The 24,586-nt window shown below is 40.2% G+C and overlaps 1 protein-coding gene across 1 annotated transcript in view; it reads left to right on the top strand.

The window, feature by feature from the left end:
- PCP4 (Purkinje cell protein 4) overlaps positions 1-16,859 on the top strand; it is a gene marked incomplete at both ends in the record, with an annotated part of 31,884 nt that extends 15,025 nt beyond the window's left edge. Inside the window, one exon of the mRNA XM_079549384.1 lies at positions 16,732-16,859. Coding sequence (XP_079405510.1) covers positions 16,732-16,859 — 128 coding nt within the window. The remainder of the gene's footprint in view (positions 1-16,731) is intronic.
- Between the last annotated feature and the right edge of the window lie 7,727 nt (positions 16,860-24,586).

Genomic DNA, 24,586 nt, shown 5'->3' with positions numbered 1-24,586 from the left:
TTGTTGTATGTTATGCTGCTTGCATGTGACAAAGGAATTGATAAACTTGACCATGCATGCTAGAAAGTAGAACAATGAAAAACAATGTAGATTTTTCCATTCAGACAGTTCAAGAAAAGATGTTTTGTTTCTCCCTCATTAATGGCTTGCTTGAGAGGAAAGATTGATTGATTTTGGGGGAAAAAAAACAAAAAAACCAAAAAAAAACACTGGTAATTTCTAGAAGAGTGTGTATAGATTGAGGTAGGCAACAGAAAATAGAGAATCAGACCTTCAGTTGTTGCAAATTGCCATAGCTGTGTTGTCTTCAGTGCTTACACAAGGCCCTAGAGGCTTTCACTATCCTGAAACTTTTTACCAATCCCTGTCTGATGACAGTAGGTAGTTTTCTGCCAGTGTGACCTCTCATTCTCCTTATTCTCATGGATGACATGAATGTGTCCATGAGAGTGGGGTAAAGAATGTGATGCAGTGGAATGCCCTGGTGCAATTCCAAGCTACTGGCCCTCCTGCCAGGCAAGTCATACTGCTATGATAGGTCAAGTTACTTGCTCCTTACTTTCTTTCCATCTCCATAAAAGCTGAAGTTTCCCTTTCATCTCTTCTGTGAGCTGTTTCTTTTCTGGTGGGCTTTCTTACTGTCTCTTTCATGCTGTGTTTCTGTCTTGTTGCTAATTCTTTCTCCTCCACAGAGAATTTAATGTCTCCTCAGGACAGATAGGTCAAGCACTACTTCTTCCTCTAACTGCCTCTGCTTATTTTCTCAGGCAAACTTTGTTTGCATCTATGTTCAAGAATATATGTTCATCAGAAGAGGGTAACTGACTAATGCTCTAATTTTTGGAGTCATGATTAACCTCGGCTGAAGTCTCTAGTTTCTGCATGGTCTCAAAAACAGTTAGTGTTTTCCAAACTCGATTTGACTGGAGCTCAGGTGAGTAGACAGCAAAGAAACACTGGAAAGAGGAGCACCACATTTAAGGAGATAAAGCGATCTTTAAAATAGTGTGATTGGAAATGGGCACTTTCAATTGTCTTTTTTTTTTTTTTTTTTCTCTCCTTGTCAGCTTGGGAATGAGAGAGGTAGTAAACACTGAGTTTCCTGAGGAAAAGAGAATAAAAATATTTAATTTGTTATCTTTACATTCAGGTCCGAAATTCAAGCAGTAAAGAAAATGAGGTGGATTTTAGTTAGGAAGAAAGGAGACTGGTTTGGGGGTGTACTGTATATTGTGTATTGTGCATTCTGCATGTGTCAACACTTGTAGTTTCAGCCAGTGACTTATGTCTTAGCTTAAATCTGTTACTGCATTAACCCAGCTTGTGTTCTCCGATGCAGAGGAAAGACATGAAATTTTGTCATTCTTTTAGATGTTAATATTGTTAAGCTCACATTCTTGTAATCCTCAGAAACAGAGGAAGGAAAAAAGCCTATATAGATTAGAAAAATATGGGCTGGAGTAATGATCTGAGGTTGGTCAATTGTGTGTGTCAGCTAAGATGGTGTTTCAGATTGGTTTTATTGACAATCTGACATGTCTGTAAATCCAAGCAGAACTCAGAGTGTCTGTCAAAGCTTAAATTCAGGTAAGGGAAAATGTTTTTTTTATATGTTTCAAATAAGCAACAGAATTAATAAATCCAAAGATAAATCCTCAATCACAGAACATGTGATGGAGAGCTTTGATTAGCTTCTGTGTTCTGTGTAATCATTACAAATAACAAACAAAAAATTTTTTTTGAGCCTAAAACTTTGAGGAATCACTCTTCGAGATTTTGTCTATCAATATCTTTATTTCATTTATTTGCAGTCTTTACTCACATTATGTATACTTATTTTGTTTGCTATTGTCCGGATTGGTGGCAAGGCTGAATCACTGAGCTACTGAATTCTGCTGGTTATCAAATCCCTTTTCGGCTGTATACAGCCTTGCCAAAATTCTACTGCTTCAGCTAAAGTTTGCCATGTTAGTTGCTTGCTGTCAAGCAGAATTTATTTTGGAGGGGTTCAGCAAAGTCATCCCAGTTGTTTCCAAAAACGAGTCTTGAACAAAATACTAGCATGTCTACCATTTAAAAACAATTTCTGGATGCCTCTATTCAGATTGCTCTGAACTGTTATCATTTTGAACAGGAGCTTCAGATTTACCATTTAATATGTGGCTTTTCTATATTCAAACATTGCCAAGTTGTAAATGTTTGGAAAGATGAGCCTTACATGTGTGTGCATTCAGTGAAGCAGTTAATTTTTTGAAATCACTGAGCAAAGTAGTAGGCACCAAGACAAATAAACCAATGCTGTCTTTGTGGGGCTTGGGGAACTTCGTTTTTTTCTAATTGCTTCTGCTTGCTACATTTTGGCCAGGAAATGGAGCTGTGAGCATGGTGTAGCCTTTGGTATTACCAAGGTAACACAGTTACTTAGGAGAAAGTGTACCTTCTGCCTTGAATCCAGAGGGGACAGAAAGTACAGCTCTGAGGTCAAAGGATGGAATGTTGGAGTTCACTAATTCCTGTCTGGAAACTACAGCCTCAGAATATTTAGAGAAGGATTAGTAGTTGTGAATGGAAACTGGGTTTAGAAGGAAGGAATGTGAAAAGGCGTGTCGTAACTGGAAGAGACCAAGAGCCAGTTAGTGTGGGAAAGGGTTGAATGGAGTTCTGAGGTTAGGAGATACCCTGGTACGATTTTGTGGACTAGGACTAATCAGATTAAAAAAAAAAAAAAAAAAAAAAAAAAAAGCAGCATTGAGGTCTACTGGGAAACCTCATCTACTGGGTATGATGAGGATCTCAGCTGAGGAAGAGATGAGGTTAGGCCAGAGTTCTACAGAGAAGGTAGAACAGAAAAGGCGACTACATCTGAAGACATGAATGAACAAGGAAGTCCCAGCCCCTGATGCCCACACCTTCCATCTTTTAATTGTTCCTTTTCTGTCAGCCATGTAAAACCCACGAGCAAAATATGTAGCTCATCTCATTTCCTACAACAGCCTGCTACTGCTATCAGTTATTTAACCAAGAGGTCTGTGTGGTGGATCTAGCAGTTTCAAATAGTTGTGCTGAAGAGCCATGTGGGTGTCCACATGTTGCAGCAGAATATATATATATATATATTTTATTTAAATCTAGGAAACACAGCATGCTGCTAAGACTACAAAGGTTGCAAAGTCAAGAATTTGAAACAGAATTTTCTGGAATTAAAGTTGTCTGCACAAACTTAGCAGATTAATTGCACTGTACTTTGTCATTAAGTGACTTTTTTGTGCTTAACTTTGCAGTGTTAATATCTTTTCAAGATAGTGCTATGTGTGCGATAAACATGCAACTTAAGCAGGAGGGAAACCTTTATTCCCTGGCCTCAGTTAGATTTTCATGTCAATTAGACTATCTGGCAGTGGGTTTAATAACTCTCTAATTGCAATTGCAGCACTTTGCTAAATCAATGACCACCCTTCCTGATAAAATTGTTTTTAAGTAGCAGTTGTTAAGATGCCTCAGGTGAAAACTTAGTGAGGTAAAAAGAAAGGTAGCTGGAATAGGAAGCCTTCGTGGCTTCTAATCTCGCCTCAGTAACATTTGTCAGCTTTTAAAATTCTTTTTGCGTATTCCTTTTAATTTGCGACGTTTTATAGTCAATAGCAAACTCCTCCATCATTTTCCAGATTGCAGGGGTGCCTTGTGAATCCACAAGGGTATGAAACATGTAGCATATGTTTGCAGCAAAGAATTTCTTTTTGAACCTTGCTGAAGCTTACTCTCTAGTTCGGTGCCTGGAAGTTTTTCTTTTTAAATTATGCTTGAGATACGGGGTTGCACCCATCCAATATGTAAATATTTTTATTAAAAAAGGAAAAAAAAATAACACAATCACAATGTTCTCCTCAAATGAATGAACAAATGTAGTAACCACATCCCAAAATCTCTGTGCAGACTAATGCCCTTTCTCCCTTTTGTCTCACTGTAAGTCTTTTCAGCACAAGGCAGAGATCTATCTGTGTATGGAACAAAGACAGGAATCACATCTCTCTGTGTCTTTGACTATGTTCTGAGGCCGTGTATATATATATATATATTCCATAAAGATGAAAAGGGCAATGCTAAGGGGATTCTAGTAGGGTGGTTGTGCTTGAATGTATTTGCTGGGACTTCTGAGGAAAATGAGGTGCTGCTGAACCAGAATGGGGAGTATTTCAGGGGACAGAAGTCTTGTTCTATAGCTCCGAAGGCTGAAAAGCAGCCTCAGTTGTGGGACGATACTTCCTTGCCATCACTTTATTGGCAGCTCAGGAATGCACATACAACCTTTCTTTGTGTCCTCAATGTACTGTATTGGTTTGCAAAGTGTACCATCTGTCAGGAAAATGAGACCATTTTCTCCTCTCTATTCCACAATCTCCTGATATATACAAAATGTTAGCAGTACAGGCTTAACTTTCCTGTGTGTTTTTTTTTTTTTTTTTTAATTGGAAAACCTTGCTTGCTTCTGCCAATATCTGAAGGAAAAAGAAAAAAGATGATTCCTATACATGGTCTGCAGAAGGTGGACATTGCTACACACCAGAGAATAAGCCTGCTGCAACCTAGACTTAATGATGTACACTGTAGTCAGGTGCTTGTCAGAACCTATAACTGCATTCTCATGGGAGAACAGTCCCTCTACCCTTTTTTCTGAAATAGGATCTGGTTACCAAATAGTGTTGCTGACTCAGTGCCTAGAACCTAGGAGGTTTGGAATATCACTTTTTCATGAGATGGTCAAAGGAAAAAAAGTTCAAGCAGGGTCTGAAGTACTCTCTGGTGCCTGACCTTGATCGTTAAATCTCTGCTACTTTGAAAAAGCTTGGAAAATTACATTACTCTCTGCCATCAGTCCTCACTCAATAAATACAGGCACTAAAGTCAGGAACGAGAAATCCCACAGAGCTTTGGTATTGACTTGTTAGAATTCCAGGCTTCAGCCTTGCAGTACAGTAACTGCCTATAAGTAATGAGCAAGCTGCTGAGAAGGACAACTTGCCCTTCTGGATGTGTTCCCAACTCTTTCAGAAAATCTATTCATTGCCATTTTTCACTCTGTTATGCCAAACAATAAATTGTCCTATGTGCCAATAAGGGCTTCTCTATTACTCTATGAGAGGAAATTTGTGGGAGAGCTGAGCTACGTTCATGTTCTGTCTCAGAGCTAATAGACTTATCATTAACCTTAGCATCAGTTTCTACAGCAGGAAAAAAAGACTACAGTGTGTGATATTTGTGTATTTTTTCCATTAAGGAGTGATGAAACACTAATTTGTGTTATTTAGCATTTAAAGAACAGAAGTGTATCCTTCTGTAAAATCCAATTTCTCAGCTGAATCAGCCAGGACTTCATTGCTGAAGCCATGCCTCCTCCTCACCCATAGGTGCTGCATGAGACCTAGGAGCACAAAGGAGAGAGGATTTGTGCTTGGGAACTGTATTGAGAGTTATTTAGTATGTTTTGTGTTTGCTTCAAGAGCTTACAGTCCCTTGTCGCTGAGGACAAGGGTGCCTCGGCTCAGATGAGCAGTGAGAAGCACCACTTGTAATGCCTTCAAGAAGTTACTTGTCTTTCCCAGCCATTTTATTTTTCCTTTTTGTCATATTAGTCAAGAAGTCAAGTGATGGCTGCCTTTGACTCCTGATAAGTACAACAAAGTTCCTTTTGAGTATCTCCACTTTTCAGCAGAACAGTCACAGCCATCACCTGTCTTATTATTGGCTAAATGGCACAGCACAGATTTGGTGTTTGCAGTAGTTTGCAAATTCAATTATAGTTCTCACAGTAACTGTTGTTTGTCTGCTTATTCAAATGAAGTATTCAGTATTGCTTGTTGTGGTGTTAACTGTAATTCCTTTTAGGGAAACAGAAGTCTTACTGAGGTATGCTCAAAAGAAGGTTTATATAAATGAAACAGTTTCTCCTTAGCATGCAGAAATATGTGCATACACAAAAATTTACTATCCTTGAAATAAATGGAAATTACGGAAAGAGGTGCTGATATGTTTTTTTTGTCCCTTCAACTGTTTATCTTGAGAAATGTATGCAGACTGTTCAGTCAGCTCCTGAGGGAACATAAGAGAATCCAGATCAGCTGCACAACTGGCAGCTTCACTGGCAATCTCAGCAGAAGGAACAAATGTTCATTTTGACCCTTTGTTGAAGGTGAGCTGTTCTCTTCCTCACTAGCAATGGGATGGAAGCACACAGATGGAGTAGTATGAGAAGGCACGCACTACTTCTCCTTTTGTCTTCCTTCCTGAAGCAAATTAGATTTCTCAGTTGCTGGAGTGTCAGCACAGTACCATTTGTTCAGTTTACATAATTCATGTGATGAGAAGAAATTTCACATGAAGTAGCAAATAAGTTTGTCCATATGAAACTCCTCACTGTGGTTCAGGTGTCTCTCAGAGTCAGGGAATGTGATCCATTAGATTAAGCATCAATATCGACATTTGAGCTCATCACCATGAACTCCCCTTGCTAGAGAACTAGATAATGTAAGAATGGAAATTGAAGATGAGATTGATGTTACCCTAAATGGGATTCCTGAAGTAGGTCAGAAAGATGGCACCCTCAGTGCTTGTTTTTCCCACTGGGCGGTGGGTTTCTTTGTAAGGCGAGTTTCTGTTAAGTTCTGATGTAAGCAACTACAACTCAGGTTAGCTGCATTGTGCTCAGGAATTGGAGAGAGTTTTTTATCTAGAATCCATTCTGCAACCGTTCAGCCTAATGAATTTCTGCATGATGTGTAACAAAGCTTTCCAAATGGCTATTGGGCAAGACAGCCCATAATACACTGACAACACCCTGCAGCATATAATTCCTTCTGATCCTTTCAGAGCCATATTGCCACAGGGGAAACAAACTGAGATACTTACTATTTCTGTTTTACATTCTCTTGAGGTGCCCCTCTTCTGAAATGTAGGCAGACCAGCCTGCAGGGGAAATAAACATATAATGCGGTTTTCTGTGTTCAGTGGAGACGTAGTAAACTGAAATTAACAATTCTGTTCAGATAACAGCCCAAGCAAAAGCAAACAGTGGAAATTTCCTACTACACTCCTGCAATGGAATTACTTTGCTTTGTCTTGGAAAACTACATCTGAGAGCAGAGGTTTTCAGGAGTCAGAGAAATTTAAATTGTGTACATTTAATGAGAGACTTTTACTATGTGGCATGTTCAGCAAAAGACTACTTGGGGCTGGACTGCGTCAGTTCAGTACTATAGTGGTTGCACTTGTGGATGCTGGAACTGAAGTTATAAATCCAAGTGATGCAGGAGTGTTCAAGATCTACTGGTGGGTAATGGTGAAAGTCAGCAGAAGTCCAAGTTCTGTGATGAATTGGTGTCTATCAGGGTATACTGTGCTTTTCGCTCAGACTGTGACCTTGGAGCTGTTCCAGGACATTAGGGTTTACATCAATCGCATCTCTGGGGGTCTTCTGATGAGATATGTTTGGTTTTATGGAGGAGTGACAAATTCTTTTGCCAAATACATTCCTAAAAAAACCTGAGTAAGATCATTCAGCTGTGTCTGAGGGCTGGATCAGGTATCCCAAGATCCATTTTGTTCTGTCTTCAAAGGATATCTGCTGCCTGCTTGGTCATTTTTATGACCAGGTAGCTGCAGGACTTTGAGAGTGGCCCAGCTGATTCCTCAGGCACTCCCAAGCTGACATGTAAGGCAGAATGTTAATAGCGTGTGGATTATTAAATCGGTGGCTTTTTCATAGCAGGGCTCTACCAAAGTGGTTATCCTGTTACCAACACACAGAAGTGCCTGTATTTATCCAAATAGAAGTTGCTATGTTTGGACATAATTTATTTCTTTTGCATTTAACTTATGCAGTAAAGTAAATGCTTTTTACGGACAATCTAATTTACAAGGCATTTATAGATACCGTGTGATAAGATGGGATATGGAGGTACTGAAATGACTCCTTAACTGTACAGAGATGCATGGCAAAGCTCAGGTTTCTTATGCCTTATGCTGTCCACTGCTGAGTGTGCAGTTAAAGACATTGTAAACGTGGTGATGGATTTTACAAGAGGTGAACCTTTTCTTTATCATGATTTTCCAAGCTCTCATGTAATGGTTTTCATAGAATCACAGAAGGGTTTGGGTTGAAAGGGAGCTCAAAGCCAACCCCAATCCCTGAGCCCCCCACCAGCTCAGGCTGCCCAGGGCCCCATCCAACCTGGCCTTGATTACCTCCAGGGATGAGGAACCACAGCTTCTCTGGGCAGCCTGTTTTCATAAAGGTTTAAAATAGAGGTCTCATTAGTTGCTAACAGAGTTCTGCTGGTGTACATGATACCTAGAAATTGCCCTAATTTTGCTTTGAAGATGAGCAGAGCAAAATTGGCCTCTTCCTTTTTTTTTTTTTTTTTTTTTTTTGTGTGTGTGTGTGTGTGTGTGTGTGAAGAGAAACATGTTCTCACTCTGTATCATGGTTCTTTTGATTGATTCTTCTCCTCTTTCTGATTGACAGGTTTTCTTCTGTAACCTGTGCCATCTTCCCCAGCTTCCCCATCTTACTTTGGCAGTATATGAACTTGAGCCCCATTTTTTGCTACTTCTGTGTGGCATATTGTGATCGCTGCAATTTCTGTGAGCTTAATCCTTAGCTAACCTTATAAACTGCAAAGAGAGAGAGATGGTAAAGAATAGCATTCCTGGAAAGTGCCACTGCTGTGCAACACAAGGGAAGCAATATTACATTCGAGGATGAATAGCCTTTTTTTTCATTTTCTTTGCAAGGGCTCTCAGGTACAGTTGGTATTCACATAATTAATAGCATCTGCCAACTCATTTTGAATTTGTTCCCAATGGTCTAGAGTTACAAAGCATTTTGAAGGGCTGGAGGCTACATCTCTGTAAGAGTATAAAATGGGATAGTGTCTTTTCTCTGACTTGGATGCAAAGTGGCATAGCATGGCTTGCATCAGTAGGGCTAAACTTTCCATCCTGCAAAAAAACCTGGGTGTTAACATCTCCCCTGCCCACAGGAAAGAGCTGCTGGCCATGCCATCTGACTACAGTAGCCAGGCAATACCTGGCAGAGGGCCGTTTGGCACAACCCCAGCCATGCCAGTTGTGCCACTATTTCATGCTGTAGAGAAGCTGTGAACAGTGACTAAGCCCTACTGTGGCCCTGTGAATTTTGCTGGTGCAGCCACAGCCTTCAGGCTGTTCTCCAGCCTTTATTTTAAACGTTTGCAGCTGAGGACACTTTTGCAAAGGTCATAGAACTGAGGAGTGGTGGAGAGGAGAGAATTTATTATTCTGCATTCGTAAGTGCCTACCACATTAGGGTTCCCATCTATGACTTGGAGTGCCTGAATGCTACCATAATAGGAAAGTAACTAATCATATATTAATCAAGCGGTTGACTAGAGAGGCAAGAGGGTGGTTTGCTTCACGCACTGCTGAAATGCAGTTCTTTCCACAGCAAAGCTGTTTAAAGGCACAGTGTTAGCAAAGATAGGAGAATTGGAAATTGCACAGGAAATTAAAAACACATCACAACAATTCCCATTTAAAACTTGGCTGGAACATTGGGGATTGCATTCATGCAGACACTCGCATGACTTTGGACTGAGATTGTGAGGAGGGTCATGGCTCGCATTCTTAAGGGTGGTACTTTGGGTGGATCGCAGGGATCCCTTCTGATAGGGCATCATTCTGCAGTGATATACGGTCATGTCTGTGCCCTCTCTTTGTCCCCAGCACCATTTCCTTTCAAATGCCAGAGACTTCTGTTGGCTTTGGAAGTCAATCTAGTGTTCCTCAAGTGCAGGTTTAGCTAGCAGGAGTTGAAATTATACAGCTGAAATGGCCATTTTCATTTGCTCTGTAAATAGTTAAACTTCCACAGTTTAGTCTCCCCATGGAGATATAAATTATACCTTGTAGTTTCTTAGCCAGAATAGCTTGTAGATCCCCATTAACACATACGTACATATCTATGCATCAGTTATGCATTTGAAAGGTCTTTAATTGATACATAAATTTTTTTGGAAATGAGGAATGATTGCTTAAATAATATTTGCATTTAAAGAAAAACAATATTTATTTCTGTGTTACTTGTTGAGCGAAATCGGTCTGCCTGAATTTGGCTATGAATTAGTTGAAAATACAATTTTTGTAAGTTGAATTTTATTACAATTTGTTTTGACTTCATTATATTTTACCCCGATGTGTGTATAGTTTTGTCCTACTTCATTGAATAACAGAAAAAATATATCTGCTCTTCCATATTGTTACAACTAGGAAAAAAAGATTAATCAGACTCATACTAAACTAATATTTTCAAATTCATAGGAGAACAACAACCATTTTGTACAGAAAAACTAGTTTTTTGAATTAAAGCTAACAACACTGCATTATGAAAGCAGAGGTCGATGTAAACAAGAAAAGATCTTCATTCTCTGATGAGGTCATCTTTTCAATAACAGATTGTAATTTATAGTGTAGTAGGAAGATGTTAATTCTTTTCTAGCATGTTTTGAGTAATATCAAGGGGATGGCTAGTGTGGTTCAGATAAGAATAGCTGCTACATTTAATCTGATCACTATTGATAACCTTTATTTTACTTCACACCGTGCTTCTGAAGTCACAGGAGCTTACTGTGCTCCAAGGGTTGTTCTTCAGTTTCAGAAATTATTGCTGTGTGGACACTGCACTTCTCCAGCACCTCCCATCTTCATATAACTGGCCATGGAAAATTAACACCTTTGTATAAGCCCATAACTGTACCCACCATTGAGTGCCTCTTTGCTGATACAGACAGAGCAGACAGCTTTTGACTTTAGAAAGTGGTCCTTGAATGTCTGAGTTTATGAAATGCAGAAACAGGAACAAATGTAATGATGCATTCCTTGTCACAAAATGCGTGGATCACCCTGCAGCATTTTTAGAAAGTAGGAAGGAAAAGTATTGTGTTATTCTTAAGCTAATTTCTGTCCATAATAGGTACAGTATCTGAACCTTTGGGTTGGATTATCTCTGTGAGTCAGTTAGTAGTGCGCTGTTGATTATTTGACTTTTTATTCAGCAAAAGAACGGGTTAGAAAATAAATAAGTAGAATGAGGCAATGTCAGCTACCTTCCTTTCTTCTCCTTGAGCTTGGGCAACATCCACTCCTTCAGCATTCCCATCTGTTCACATGCCTTGTGAAGTGAGAGCCTCCTTGGGAGCAGCTGGGTGACCAAAACAAAGGCTCAGAGCCAACTGCAGGGTTACGTGGCCTCGGTAACTGGCTGGAGATATTTCAGTGTTGAGAAATAGATTGTTTCCTTTTATCAGTCATCAGATCAGTTTGGGTGTTATTTTTCCTCATCTTGCAGAGGAAGAAAAGACAAGGGTGAGTCCCCTAGCTCTTCCTCCTTTTTGTACTTCCTCAAGAAGGCAAGACCTTGTCTTTCACTTCCTCACCCCTCAATTGAATACAGAGTAGAAAGAATGGTTGTCATCTCTTGGCTTTTAAATTGGGAGTTATCTGGACTAAAATGTGGCTGTCTGTACACCTAAGCACCCATGTGTTTTCTCTGTCTGTTTGCTTTGTGCAGCCTAATCAGAAAAAAAAAAAATAACTTCTTATAACATAAAGGTAATGCTCACATGAATGTCAACATCTGTGAGATTTCTGCCCATTTTTGTCCTCCTTAATTAGAGACTGTTCTGCCTCATTGGACAGACTGGTGTAATAGCTTGAGATCAGGGTGGCATAAACACTGTCACAGCTTGAACAATCTTTTGAACAGTAGGAGGTAATGATCCTGCCTAAGGCAAAATACTGCTTCCAGCATGTCGTGGGGCACTGTGATTCTGTCCCACATTTCATTTAGCCTTTTTCTAAATGCTGCAGTTTACCCCCTGAAAAAATGCAGTATTTTCCTGAGTGCATTCCATCTTTAGTATAGTCCCATAATTCCTATTGAATGTGGGCTGGGAATGTGAGCAGAGATGGAGGATAGCACTTAAAGACATGAAATGACACTTAGAGTCTCCAGCCCATACAATTTTTCATGCTGTGTATTTTTCCAGTCAGTGACAAGCAAAAGAAGTAGAAGTGACTCTACTTCGTCTGGTGAATGGAGAAATTCTGATGATGAAGAGTGAGTCGTCTTTTCCTCCAAATCCAGCTAATCAGCTTTTGTCTGTCAGTGAACACATCTAGGAAACATTGGTCTATTACCTCTTTGTTCAAGGCCACAGAAAATTTCTTTTTAGGTTTTTGGCCTATAGTGAATGAACAGTGATCTCATTTTCCAGCGTTGTTGTAATTCAATTTTTCTTTATACGAAAAAAGTAAATGAAAGAAATTGCTGAAGGCATATTTGTGAATAATTACACTTGCACCGCATTTCTCTAGAGTTGTCTGCTGGGTAGATTTGAACGTGTAAAATTTTATTGTTTTCCTTGTTACAGACAGTTTCATTATCCATCCAGTGTTTGCAATGGCTCATGAGGCACTGCAGCAGATTACAGAGATGACTTTCTAACGTTTCATCTGGAAATTGAATAAGTAAAACTTTTTCAATTGCAGCAATGTGAAATGAGCTTTCAGGATTTTGGATTTGGAAAACAGCTAATTAGATGCAGTTTCAGGCTCTCCTGCTGGGATGACTATTGATATACGGAAGTAAAGTTTGGACTGTGCAAGTTGTCTCAGTCTTTAGGACCATGAAATTAGTCTGTAGTGCCAAACTGGTCATGGGCATGATGATGATGGGACTCAACAAGAAGTCAGTGTTGTGCTCCATGGAGTTCATTCTGTCACAGCTCAGATTTCCCTGAGATGATACATAGCTATGGTTGGTTTTTTCCACCTCCCCTGTTGGTGGTGATCCTAGCTGTTGATACAAGCTGGCACTCTTGGTGACTCCACCGATTTCGATTTCCAAACCCCTCAAAATCATGAGTCCTTTTTGAATTTTGAAATCTACTGACACAGACTCCTCTTGTTGGCCAGTGAAAGAAGACCAGAGATCTTTGATATCTGTGTGGAAAACCATGCACCCAAATTAGTCTAAAAAGTGTAGATACCAGCAAAATTGTGTGTGTGACAAAGAGGGAAGGGAATTCAGAACTAGACTCAAAGTCTGGTTGTAAACTATGCAAGAGCTTGCAGGCCTGCTGACAGGGAAAATTGTCTGTGTTTGCAGATCACTTCCAAGCTAGTTATTACTTATGAAAGAAAAGCTAGGCATGGGAGTCAGTGAACAAAAGAAGGACATTTGCATGGACTTGCATTCAATTTACTTTGAGCAATTTAATCTGAGCATTCAAGCTTATTAACCTGCATGTTTGAAATATGTGAGCAGAATTAATGGATAAAGCTAGCATGGCTTAGGTACATACATTGTAGAAAGGGTACAAAAAAGCTTTGTCATTCTTACTGGTGCTGTAAGGTCATGTCTAATTTATGCAAGACCTGTGTATAGGTTGGATTTTCATTGTGATTAAGTGGGTCTGTTTTTAACTCATATTTTTAACATTAGCTAACCAGTGAAACAAAAGCAGTGGTCATAGTGGGGTGTGATATTTTTCCAATCATTAGGCTACTTTTAGTAAAGCAACATACAAAAATCTAAAAAAATATTTTTCCTTTATGTCGACAAAGCTGAAGGAGGTACACCATTACATTCTCCTCCAGATCAACAATCCATCTGTTAAATGTCTGTGATTTCTGTGTGATGTCTGTGTTTTGACAGACATCAGTAGAAACTGTTTGGGGGAGAACTGCAAGACAATCTAATTCCCAGCTTTTATGGAATACCCCATTTAGCTCTTTTCAGTTTAACACAAGACTTACAATTCTTTAAACAAATGTCTGTGTATTTCTATATATATTCATGTATACTCTCTATGAATTCAAATGTGGGTATACACATACATGAAAAATAGAAAAATGAGGACGGATATAGGAAGAAAGAAAACACAGGTATGTCATATGCATTATATGTAGATAGTACACATGCTTCATTATAATATACATTAATCATTTGTGTATTTCTATACCACTCATAAGCAAGCAATGGGAGTCTTAGTTATGCTTTAAAATATCTTTTATTTTGAATGCTTCAGATTTTCAAGTCTAAATCATGGCTGAAAACAGATGGTCCATACATTTCTATTGATTGAAAAATAGAGGTGCAGAAAGAATTCATTAGGAATTTTGGTTTTCATTTCAACAAGAATGGATCCAAAAATAGAACTAAAATGGATCTTCAGGTATGCTGAATTGTTGTAGCACAGTTGATTTTAATGCAGTAATAATAATTCATACAAGGCAAGATTAATTAAAAATTCTAGTGAATAAAGCCTTTTTTTTTCCTGAGACTATAAGTATTACTAAGATTGCTGAGTCACTACTGCAAACTAACATCCTGTTAAGATTGTTGCAAGACATAAATTATACAAGCCAGATTTCATCAAGTGTTACTAAGGGTGTCAATTCATCCATTAGAAGTGAAGTCAGGCAACCTGGCAGGACTACAGAAATACTGTTCACTATTGAAGAGAAAAAAAATTGTATGGCCAAAGCTCAATTAGAGTTGAAGCTGGCCACTGTGGGGGACACTAAAAAGGGCATTTTAAAGTATGTTTGCAGCAGATGGAGGATCAAAGGTAACACTGGTTTGTTAATTGATGAGGATGGTTGTCTCACAAAAAAGGACATAGATAAAGCAGAGATATTTGATGCCTTCTTTGCCTGTCTTCAATGCTGATGATGGTCTCTGGGGGTCACAGAGTTGGAGGACCATCACTGCAGTAATGACACAAAACTCTCAGTCAACCCTGAACCTGTGCAGGATTTGTTGCTCTAGATGAATGCACAGTAGTTTATGTTGCTCAATGGGATTCATCCCAGGGAGCAAAAAAAGCTGACTAATGTCACTGTGAGACCTCTCTCAATTATTTTCCAGTGGTCTTGGGAATCTGGAGAGCTCCCAGTTAACTGGTAGCTGGCAAACGTTGAGTTTTCAAGAAGGGTTGGAAAGAAGATTCTGGTCATTATAGGCCCATTAGTCTCATTTCAGTGCCTGGTTATATTGTGGAGATTATTCTGGGAATTACGGAAAAGCACTTGAAAGACAGTGCAGTCACAGGTAACAGCTAACATGGGTTCACCAGGGGAAAGTACTGCTCAACAAACTTAATTTCCTTTTGCTGCAAGGTTACCCACCTAGTTGACTAACAGAAGCCAGTTGATGTTATCTTTTTGGATTTCAGCCAAGATTTTGATACTGTTTCTTAGAGTATCCTTCTGGACAACACGTCCCAGCATACAGCCAGACAAAACTATAATGTAATGGGTGAGCAATTCAATGATGTTTTGTGCGCAGAGGGTTATAGTAAACGAGCTGGCAGCCAGTCACCATGAGTATTCTGTAGGGACCCATCTTAGGACAAGTTCTCTTCAATGTCTTCATTAATAACTTGGGTACTGGTCTGAAAGGTATATTAAATAATTTTGCAAATGTCACTAAATTGAAGGGGAGGCCTCACGGCGGCTGCAGCTCCTCACAGGGAGTGGAGGGGCAGCACTGCGCTCTGCTCTCTTTGACAGCAACAGCATTTAGTTTCATTGGTTTCAGAGCTGATTAACTATTTATTTCATTACTAGTAAAGTAAAATTTTTGCTAAAACATATCAAGAATATTTCTCTGTAAGTGATATCCTCTTCAGAATAACATTAACAGGATCCTACTAATGGAGGATACATTTTGACGTAAGGACGAGTAAATCAGTTTTCATTTTCTTATTGCTGATTTCACAAGGGCACAGCGGGACTGAGACACAACAATGTGGGTTCAGCAAATAACTAACTTTATAGAGCAGAGAATCTCAGTGGTATGTTGAGGCTGGTGGAGTGGGTATGTGCTCTCACTTTGTTAGTCCAGGCAGATTAGAGCTATCATTGCAAAGAGGGCAGAAGTTTTCCTACGGCTGCACTTTTAAGCTGTGAGTGGATAAAACAAAATTCAGCGAAGTCAGCTGGACTGTGTCTGTGTGGAGACCTAATGTAATTGAACTGAAGCTGAAGAATGGGCATAAAGGAAGGCAAGGAGCCAAGGATCGGGGCTGAAAGGCAATAACTGAGCCTGTGAAGAGTGACAGTGGCAAAAAGAGAGATTGAACATAAATGATTCAGTGGGGAAGAGCAGTATGTGCTGGAAGGGATGAGGCAGGAAACAAGTGAAAAAGATGGAAATTAGACTTAGGAAGTAATATCTCTTCCTGTTAACACCGGTGATGGGATAGGAATAAAGATCCTGTTCCTATTTTAAAATATTTTAAGGTGCCATTGTCCTGAAGTAAACATGGGGATGTAACTTCTGTCTCATGGAAGCACAGGAGCATCCCCCAGCCCCTCACTGTTTATTTCTCAGGCAGGAGAGGACTTCGTCATGTGTCAGGTTATTGTGTAATGAATTCTGAGCACCTCTTGGATGTCACTTGTCAGTGACTTACCTATAAACAGGTTATCACAGCTGCTGCTGTTTTGGGGGAGGGTTGAGTTTGATCAGCTGTATTAGCCAAAACTGGTCACAGAGATTTTTTTTTAATATGCTCCCCATCATTGTGGCTGTGTTTGTGCAGGAGAGATGGGACATGATGTCCCATGTGTGCTGTCCAATGATTGTGTCTATGTGAAAATTGTATTGATATTTTGTTTTGCTTTCTTTGGCAGACGGACAAAAGAAAGTTCAAGAGGAATTTGACATAGACATGGATGCACCAGAGACAGAGCGGGCGGCGGTGGCAATACAGTCCCAGTTCAGGAAATTCCAGAAGAAAAAAGCGGGGTCCCAGTCCTAGCAGCTACCTTATAGCTGAAAGCAAAGTAACCCTGAAACGCTTTATCAAGAAAATGAGAAATATCACAAAGATGCATGTACAGAAATGATCAATATTTAAAGCCCCATTGGCAGATAATAAACCATAAGCTCTTGTGTGACTTCATCCCAGGTGTTTCACACCCATTATCCTCTGTAACTCACCATTTTACTTGATGTTGTAATAAAAAGTTAGGGTGAAGTAATTAAAGTGTCTGCCTTCATCTGTCGTTTCATATAAATCTAGCAAGCGCAGCGTTACAAATGAACCCAGCCCAGATGCCTATTTTCCTCTTCACTTAAAGCTTGGAGACATCACAGCACCGTATGTTACAAGGATTTTGCTGAGGGATGAGAGCATGTGCCTCAGCCCTGTTTGCCTCATTTGGAGAATTCCAGCTGCCAACCAAATGTAACAATAAAATCCTTTTCTCATAATAAGCTTAAAGTAAAAAGTTGCAGACAGAAGCTGACAGGAGGATAAGAGCTGGAGGAAACCACAGACATTTATTTTTGTCTTGCAATTATGCCAGTAAAGTGGCTTAAGTGGGGAAATTGTCATTGTCCTTCCTGTTTGAATGATAAAGTCCAGCTTGGACCACATTGACTGTTATGGAGGAAAAAAAGGAAAATCCAAGTTTCAGATGTCTTTGGAAGTTGTTTTTTTTCAATTTCTAAAAATAGAAGCTGACCCTCTGTACTCTGTTCACTCTCCATCTAGTCAGTAACAATTTCTGTGCCATTTCTCGTATTTCCTATTGTTTGTAGTGTTTGATGAGTAAATCATAACAGACTCTCTGTCTCCATCTACACTATTTGTAATTTAAAGCGATTTTGCATGAAACCCTGTATCACTGTATTAGTCCAGTTTTTTATTAATAGAAAACAGCCACAGTGATGTTTCTTATATTGGGACATTTATTTTCTCCCTACTGTAAAAGGGCAGCAGAACAACTCCAGGCTAAACCTGAGTAAAAATCTTGCCTGGATTCACACTTGATCAGAAATTAGCAGCCTATATAAGGCACAGGGAATGTTCAGGAATGGTCTTCATGGTTTCTTGTAGACAGAAAACTGAGCTATTTAGATGGAGCAAACAGGGTATTCACTACACAGAGACATGGCCAAAATCCCACCCTCTTCTCAGTTTCAGCAGCAGGTGTAAGGGTCCCAGTAGGCATCTTCATCCCTGGGGAAATTAGAAGTGTTTTCAGAAGGATTGGTGTTTGCAGCAATTCTCCAAGAAAGCAGCATGATCCTCACCTCCAGTCTGACAGAGATAGGTGTGCTGAGAGGTGGCAGTCTGCCTACTCTTAGCTAAACAGCCTGGAACTGAAACTGCTTCAGGTGTGAGAGATTTAGGTTTAATTTCCAGCTCTGTGTAGTGGCATTTGCTGTCTACTCTCCCACCTGCCAGAACATGACAGATAACAGAGCGTCAGGCTTCTCACATAAACTGGAAGCTACCACAGAGGGATAGGAATGGAGGGAAAGTGAAGATCTTATGCTGTGGCAATCACATCCCATATGTGGGATGTGGAGCAGTCACACCTTGGAGCAGTGATGCTGAAAAGGTTCAAAGCTTTGAGTGAAAGTCAGGCTGCAAGACTGCAGTGGGACTTATATGGATTAAGGCACTTAAAGCACTGGGCAGCCAATTTAGTGAGAAGCTAAAATGTGATAGCAGGCAGTAGAAACTCTGGTACCGTGCTTATTAGGAAGAGCCCTCAGAGATATTGGGTAGAGAAAGTCTTATGGATCCTGTGGGCAGTGCAGAAGTGATGTGCAGAGAGAGTGTGTGAGGTGTTCAATAAACACAGCAAGACTGGTCAGGAAATGACAGGATGTTTTTAGATCTTAATTCAGAGATAAGCCCCTAAATGCTGCCTAGATGCTGCCTTAGGCACCTTTGTAAGGCCCCGGCTGTGTGCATGACATACTACTGCACATCACTAGTAAAGTCAGAGTTCTTTGAGCCACAGCTGAGTGCTCCACTCCAGGAGAAGCATTGATTCTCTGTATTTAGGAATTTCACAGATAAACCTCAGACAACACTGCTGCTGTGCTTGAAGTGTAACTTATGGAGGCTACATATCCCCCCCCTTATCATTCCCAGAGACTGCTCATCATCTAATAATCACCTTAGTATAATAATTGAAAAGTTGTACTGGGTTTGGATTGCGTTGGTGTCATTTTGTTTAGATGAACATATGTCTGTAATAAGGGACTACGTTTGCGTTCCGCATTATGTCATGTGAAATAGCATGAGCTCTGTAATAGCTATTTAATTGAATAAAAACTCTGGGTAAGCACTAGGCTTTTATATTTGATCTGACATTCCTTGGACTTAAATTTCCTACACAACAGGAATAATCATATGGTTGGGACACAGTGAAAGCAATTACTATATTGGAGCACAGCAACGAGGGCTGTTAGTAAATGAATTATGTCTCTTTCAGTAGCAGGGCTATTTAATGCAAAGTTTAGAGTGCATCTTATAAATACAGTCTTAATATACAGCAAAACGTAATGAGGAAATAGTGAGCTCATACAATATTGGCTTTAATGGTGGCTGTCCTTGTCAGACAGTGTCCTTTTTATGAGACTCCTTGCATCACACATTCAGTTCATATTCCCAAAAGAAGAAAGCTTTCTCGCTCTCAAGTCTTTCTTTTCATCCTTTGTGTATAGCCAAGATGGCAATTTTAAATTTCCTTTCTTATCACTAACTCATACTTTTCTAAGATCTACCTGGGTATTAGGGATATGAGGGAAGGAGTTTGTTTCAACCAAGAGTTTCACTAAGATAGGAAAAAGAGGACGTTTACACATTGCAGGTATTAATTTGAGTCTAACTTCCAGACATTAACCAAGCTTTCTAGTTCACTGGCACTACGTAGTTGGGATTTACCAAGTCATGAAAAGCAAGATTTAAATTAGGTGGATATCTGTGCTGAAATCCCACCACTTCCTGTAGGTAACACGAAAGATCATTCAGAACAGCATGTATTAAGGAAACAGGGTTATGACTCTCAACACGTACACCCACGCCCTCCCCACACACATCTGTTTCTGCTCCAAATTACGTATCAGATTGTCCCAGAAGAAAATAACCTATGCTTGAATAATCAGAACAATTACCCGAGCATTCGATAGCTCTTGTTCACATCATTGCCTGGACTGTGAAAGCAACCTATAAAGCTGAACAACAAAGGAGTCTATTAGAAGCAGAGAAACACCATCGGAAGGAACAAGAATGGTGACATTAAAAAAAACTAAAGGACATGAATTCTATCAAATTAAATACAGAAAGGCGAGCGAAAAACCAGCCTGCATCTTGCAGCTATAACTTTTTTTGAACTCTTCTCTGACTACTAGCCTACTTGAGGACTATGGGGATGTGGGGAACCTGAGGTCTTGCAGAAAGTAGAAATTCATCTTGCATTGACACTAGCAGCAGAAGCTCCCACAACAGGGTTTTTTCTTTTTTTTTTAAATGATGTATCAACCTGAGGAATTCATTGTCAAACTAAAACCTTAGGAGGACAGAGCTTGTAGTAAACTGACAAAATGAATAATAACAGACTGCTGGGTAACGGGTGAGATTCACCTGCATCTTCTAGAGGAACTCATAAAGAGCAGCTGTTTTGGGTAACCTTTGCCTCACGCTGGGAAATAAGCTGTGGCAAATTAACAACAGATTTTAGAAGGGTTTCTAGGAAGGTTTGGGGATTTTACAAAGACTGTCTTTATAGGTAAGTGTAGAGAAACTGTGGTGTGCCATCATGCAACCTTAATACACTAACGCTTGCCCCCGTGAGGCCACAGCAGGAGTGGACTCCGGCTCCCTGCAGACCTGCCATGAGCCTTTGGCCCACCAGAAGGTCACAGACGCTGTGGAAATAAGCGCACTTCCATCCTTCTGGTTTTGTGCCCTCTGTTACCCAAGTGGTGTACAATGCAGATCAAAACAAGCCTGGGCCAGCCTTTGCAGCTGTACAGTAGGGCAGAGGAGTCATAGAATCATAGGATCTCCAAGGTTGGAAAAGACCTGAAAGATCATCCAGTCCAACCTATGCAGCAGTCCCTATGTAGCAGCCATCTCTCTGGAGATGGTATGACCCTGCCCAGTTGTGGGTGCTGTATCTTATGCCTTAGTGATTGCAAAGATCACTCCAAGCAGGTCTGGGCAGAATATGAGTTCCTTACTGGGTAGGACAAAGAGGAATTTCCACCAAGCCCTCTTGTTGGGTGTTAGCAGCAGCTGAGAAATCTGTTTCAGCCAACAAGCAATAACTCAGCTTGTACAACAGCCTTCTGGAAACTGTTCTAAAGCACAATAGCCAATACGCAGCTGTGCAAATGTGCAAGTAAAAGCATTTACAGCAGTATGAAAAAGAGAAGGGTGACAGGGAGTGACTGGAGCAAAAGGGCAGCGTGTTTGGGAAAAAAGAATAAAAGACATCTCTGCTGAAACCCTCTGAGTCATCTGAAGGTATTTTCTATTCAGCTCAGGTAATTTTTTGTTGTTTCATTCTTATCTGCAGCCTGCTTTCTGCCAACTTCTCCCCAGTGCGTCACACATTCTGTCACAGCCATGTCACTGCACTTAGCACTGACTGCAGAGCTGGTGTGATGGGGCATTGGAATCTAACTACCCTCAAAATCAGGAGTTTGGGGGCCACTGAACAGACTCCATGTCCACGTCCCTCACATTTGTTTTTATTCCAGGGATAACACTGTAAAGAAGCAAAGCCTCTTCAAAGCAAAGTTGCCATGGAAAGGTATGTATGCACTCCATTGAATCTTGGTCATGGTCACACACCATGCACAATCACGGTCCCTGCTCAGCTACCTCAGAAAACCAGCTGGAGTATGTCACAATTCATTGGTCATGAAAGCCAAAGCTTGAGGGGGGTATGTGTGGAAGAGGGAGGAAATGGTACTCAGCTACACCATATAATGGCCCATAGGGGGGGACATGGCTATCTTGTCCTAGGTGATGCAGAACCTGAGGTCTCTGCACCTGAGGAGGCATCTTAGGTACACTCTGCTATCCTCAGTTATTACCTGCCAGATCCCGTTTTAGAGCTGGCAATTGTCTGTGGAAATTTCTGGAATAAAGTCAGTACAGCTGTATCACCACTGAAGACCACTTAAACTAGGTTGCTTGATATTTCCTTAAAACCCATAAGCCAGCAGATGCTTTGCAGCAAGGAGAAGCTCACTAAGGTGTCTGCTGAAAGTCAACAGTGAACGCGAAAAGATATTTAGGCTCCAGTGTCATCTCAGCGCCATAAGACGATGCAGTTGTTCCTCTATATCCATTATCAACAATTTACCACTCAAAAATTTGAACCATTTTAAGTTCCCTTAAGTTTCCCTGAAGAACCCCTTAAGCTCCCTTTAAGGACCTTTAAAATTCTTTACTGTGAGAGTGGTGAGGCTGCCCAGAGAGGTTGTGGATGCCCTGTCCCTAGAGGTGTTCAAGGCCAGGTTGGATGGGGCCCTGGGCAGCCTGGTCCAATATTAAATGGGGAGGTTGCCAGCCTTGCCTATGGCAGGGGGGTTGGAGTTTGATGACCCTTGATGAAAATCATGCAATGCACATCATTCTGTGAGTCTATCACCTGATCTAAAATCTCTTTGAATGTGGTAATCACAAGTCCCAGGAGAGGTCTGAAGTGGCCTATTATTTAGTTGCCTCAGTAAGGGATATGACAAATGGACTAATCTAAGTACTTTTTGTTTCTATATCAACTTTAAGCTGCACACTATACATACATTCAAAGCATGATAGAGAAAACCAGGATAAAGCGTTCCTACTGTGGTAAAATTAGTATTAGATACCTATTCACTATAAATATTCAAACACATATATCCTTCCCTATCTACAATCCCCATCATGCAAACATAATTGTCATGTTGTTTTATACAATAAGGACCATCTTCACAGTGAAAAGGTAAAAAAGAGTAGCCATGCCACTTCCAATCTGTTAAGATCTAGTCATGAATGGATTATTTAGTCCAACTCCTAAATTGTGATAGCACTTTTTTTTTTTTTTTTAATTATCCCTCAACTCTCCCTTACAGGTGGTCTCCTGCCTTTCAGTATCTGTAGAAATGGAGATTCTAAAACCTTCCTTGACAGCTTGTTCTGTGGCTGAACTTTTCTTAAAGCTTTTGAGTTTTGTTTATATTTAACCCGAATCTCCCCTCCTGCCACTTCAGTTATTCCAGATCACCTATACCCACTTGTAGGCCTCCTTTTTTTAAAACTTTTAAACCATTTTTGTTATTCTCCTTTGAACTCTGCCAATTTATCTGTGTGCCTGAACTGAAACGCAGCCATCCAAATTAGACTTCACCAATGTCAAGCACAGCAGAATAATTATCTTGACTATCTTACAAGCGACAGTCCCCCTACCACAAATCTAGACAGCTCTTGGCATTTCCTGTGACAGCATTATTTTGTTGGCTTAGAACCAAAACATCATTTCCTAGGAATCTGGAGCCTCTCTGTAATCTCTCTGTCTAGTCTTTCCCTTCCCTTATATGAATATCCCATTTTTTAAAGAGACTATACTGACTGTAAAACACCTTTAAGTTTATGGCCTCACTGTACCTCTGCAATATGAGAACGATACAGAAATTCATGTAGATGTCCTTATGCAAATTGGGCAGGAACTGTAACTGGTTCAGACTTTTTTTTTTGTGCTTCTCCATTTCCCATTAATAAATTATTACAGTCAGGTGCAAAGGCTTCAATAATCTCTAAATCTACCTTTTTTTGGAAGCTTAGAAAAGGTTTAAATGAATTCCTATTTTATTCTAAAAAGTTAGCTTGCCTTTGCTTGCAATGTCCAATTATTTGATAAGAAAAGTCTGCATATCTTATCTAAAAATAGGCTTTGAAATAAGCCTGAGGACTCTTGCCCCTTCTCAGTGCATTATGTTTTAATGCAAAGTTAAACCGATGCTATTACTCGCATTTGGTAGTAGCTTCCACCATAAATACTCCCACAGAAGATTTCAGGACTAATGTGACAGAGGGAGGGAGCATGAGGAGATGACACTTTGCCTCATCAAGAACACAAAGCACAGTGACTTTCTGAACTTCGTCTGCAACTTTCAGCAAAGTGATATCACCCTTTTTCTTCTTGGGAGCCACATCCACATTTAATACATACTGAGTGACACAAAAATAACCTGCAGTATAGTGGCAGTAATGAAACACTGCAATGATAATAATAATTACAGCACAGGAAACAAGGGCATGTTGCTTAACACTGTGACATTTCTCCTAAAGGCATTAAAATGGCTCATACCATACACACACGCTTTGTGCAGCGTGGGCTTACCTATAGTCCTTCTCTGGGTGCAGCCAAGTCCAGTTGTGGTGATGGCATTAAGCTGGCTGCTTTTGGCACCAGGGGCCTTGGTGGTCACATCCTGAAGAGCACTGGCTCCCACAGAACCAGACAAGGGAAATGTGTTTGGTGTCCACTTAAATATCATTTGGAGGTATAGGATCAGCTTCGTAGGAATACAAAATTTTTTGTTGTTTTATCTGAGATTTTCAAATAATTACATGAAACTTCTCACAATCCTGTTCAGCCTTGAGGTAGGACTAGCTTGAAGGATAATTTGAGACCTGACTAGCACACATCTGCTTGCCTGGCTGGAAAGGTGCCTAAACCAAGCAGGCAA

The sequence above is a fragment of the Tetrao urogallus genome (assembly GCF_951394365.1).
Source record: "Tetrao urogallus genome assembly, chromosome: 1".
Lineage (NCBI taxonomy): Eukaryota > Metazoa > Chordata > Aves > Galliformes > Phasianidae > Tetrao > Tetrao urogallus.
The sequence above is the reverse complement of the archived record's forward strand: the minus strand, read 5'-3'. Positions and strand labels throughout refer to the sequence as shown.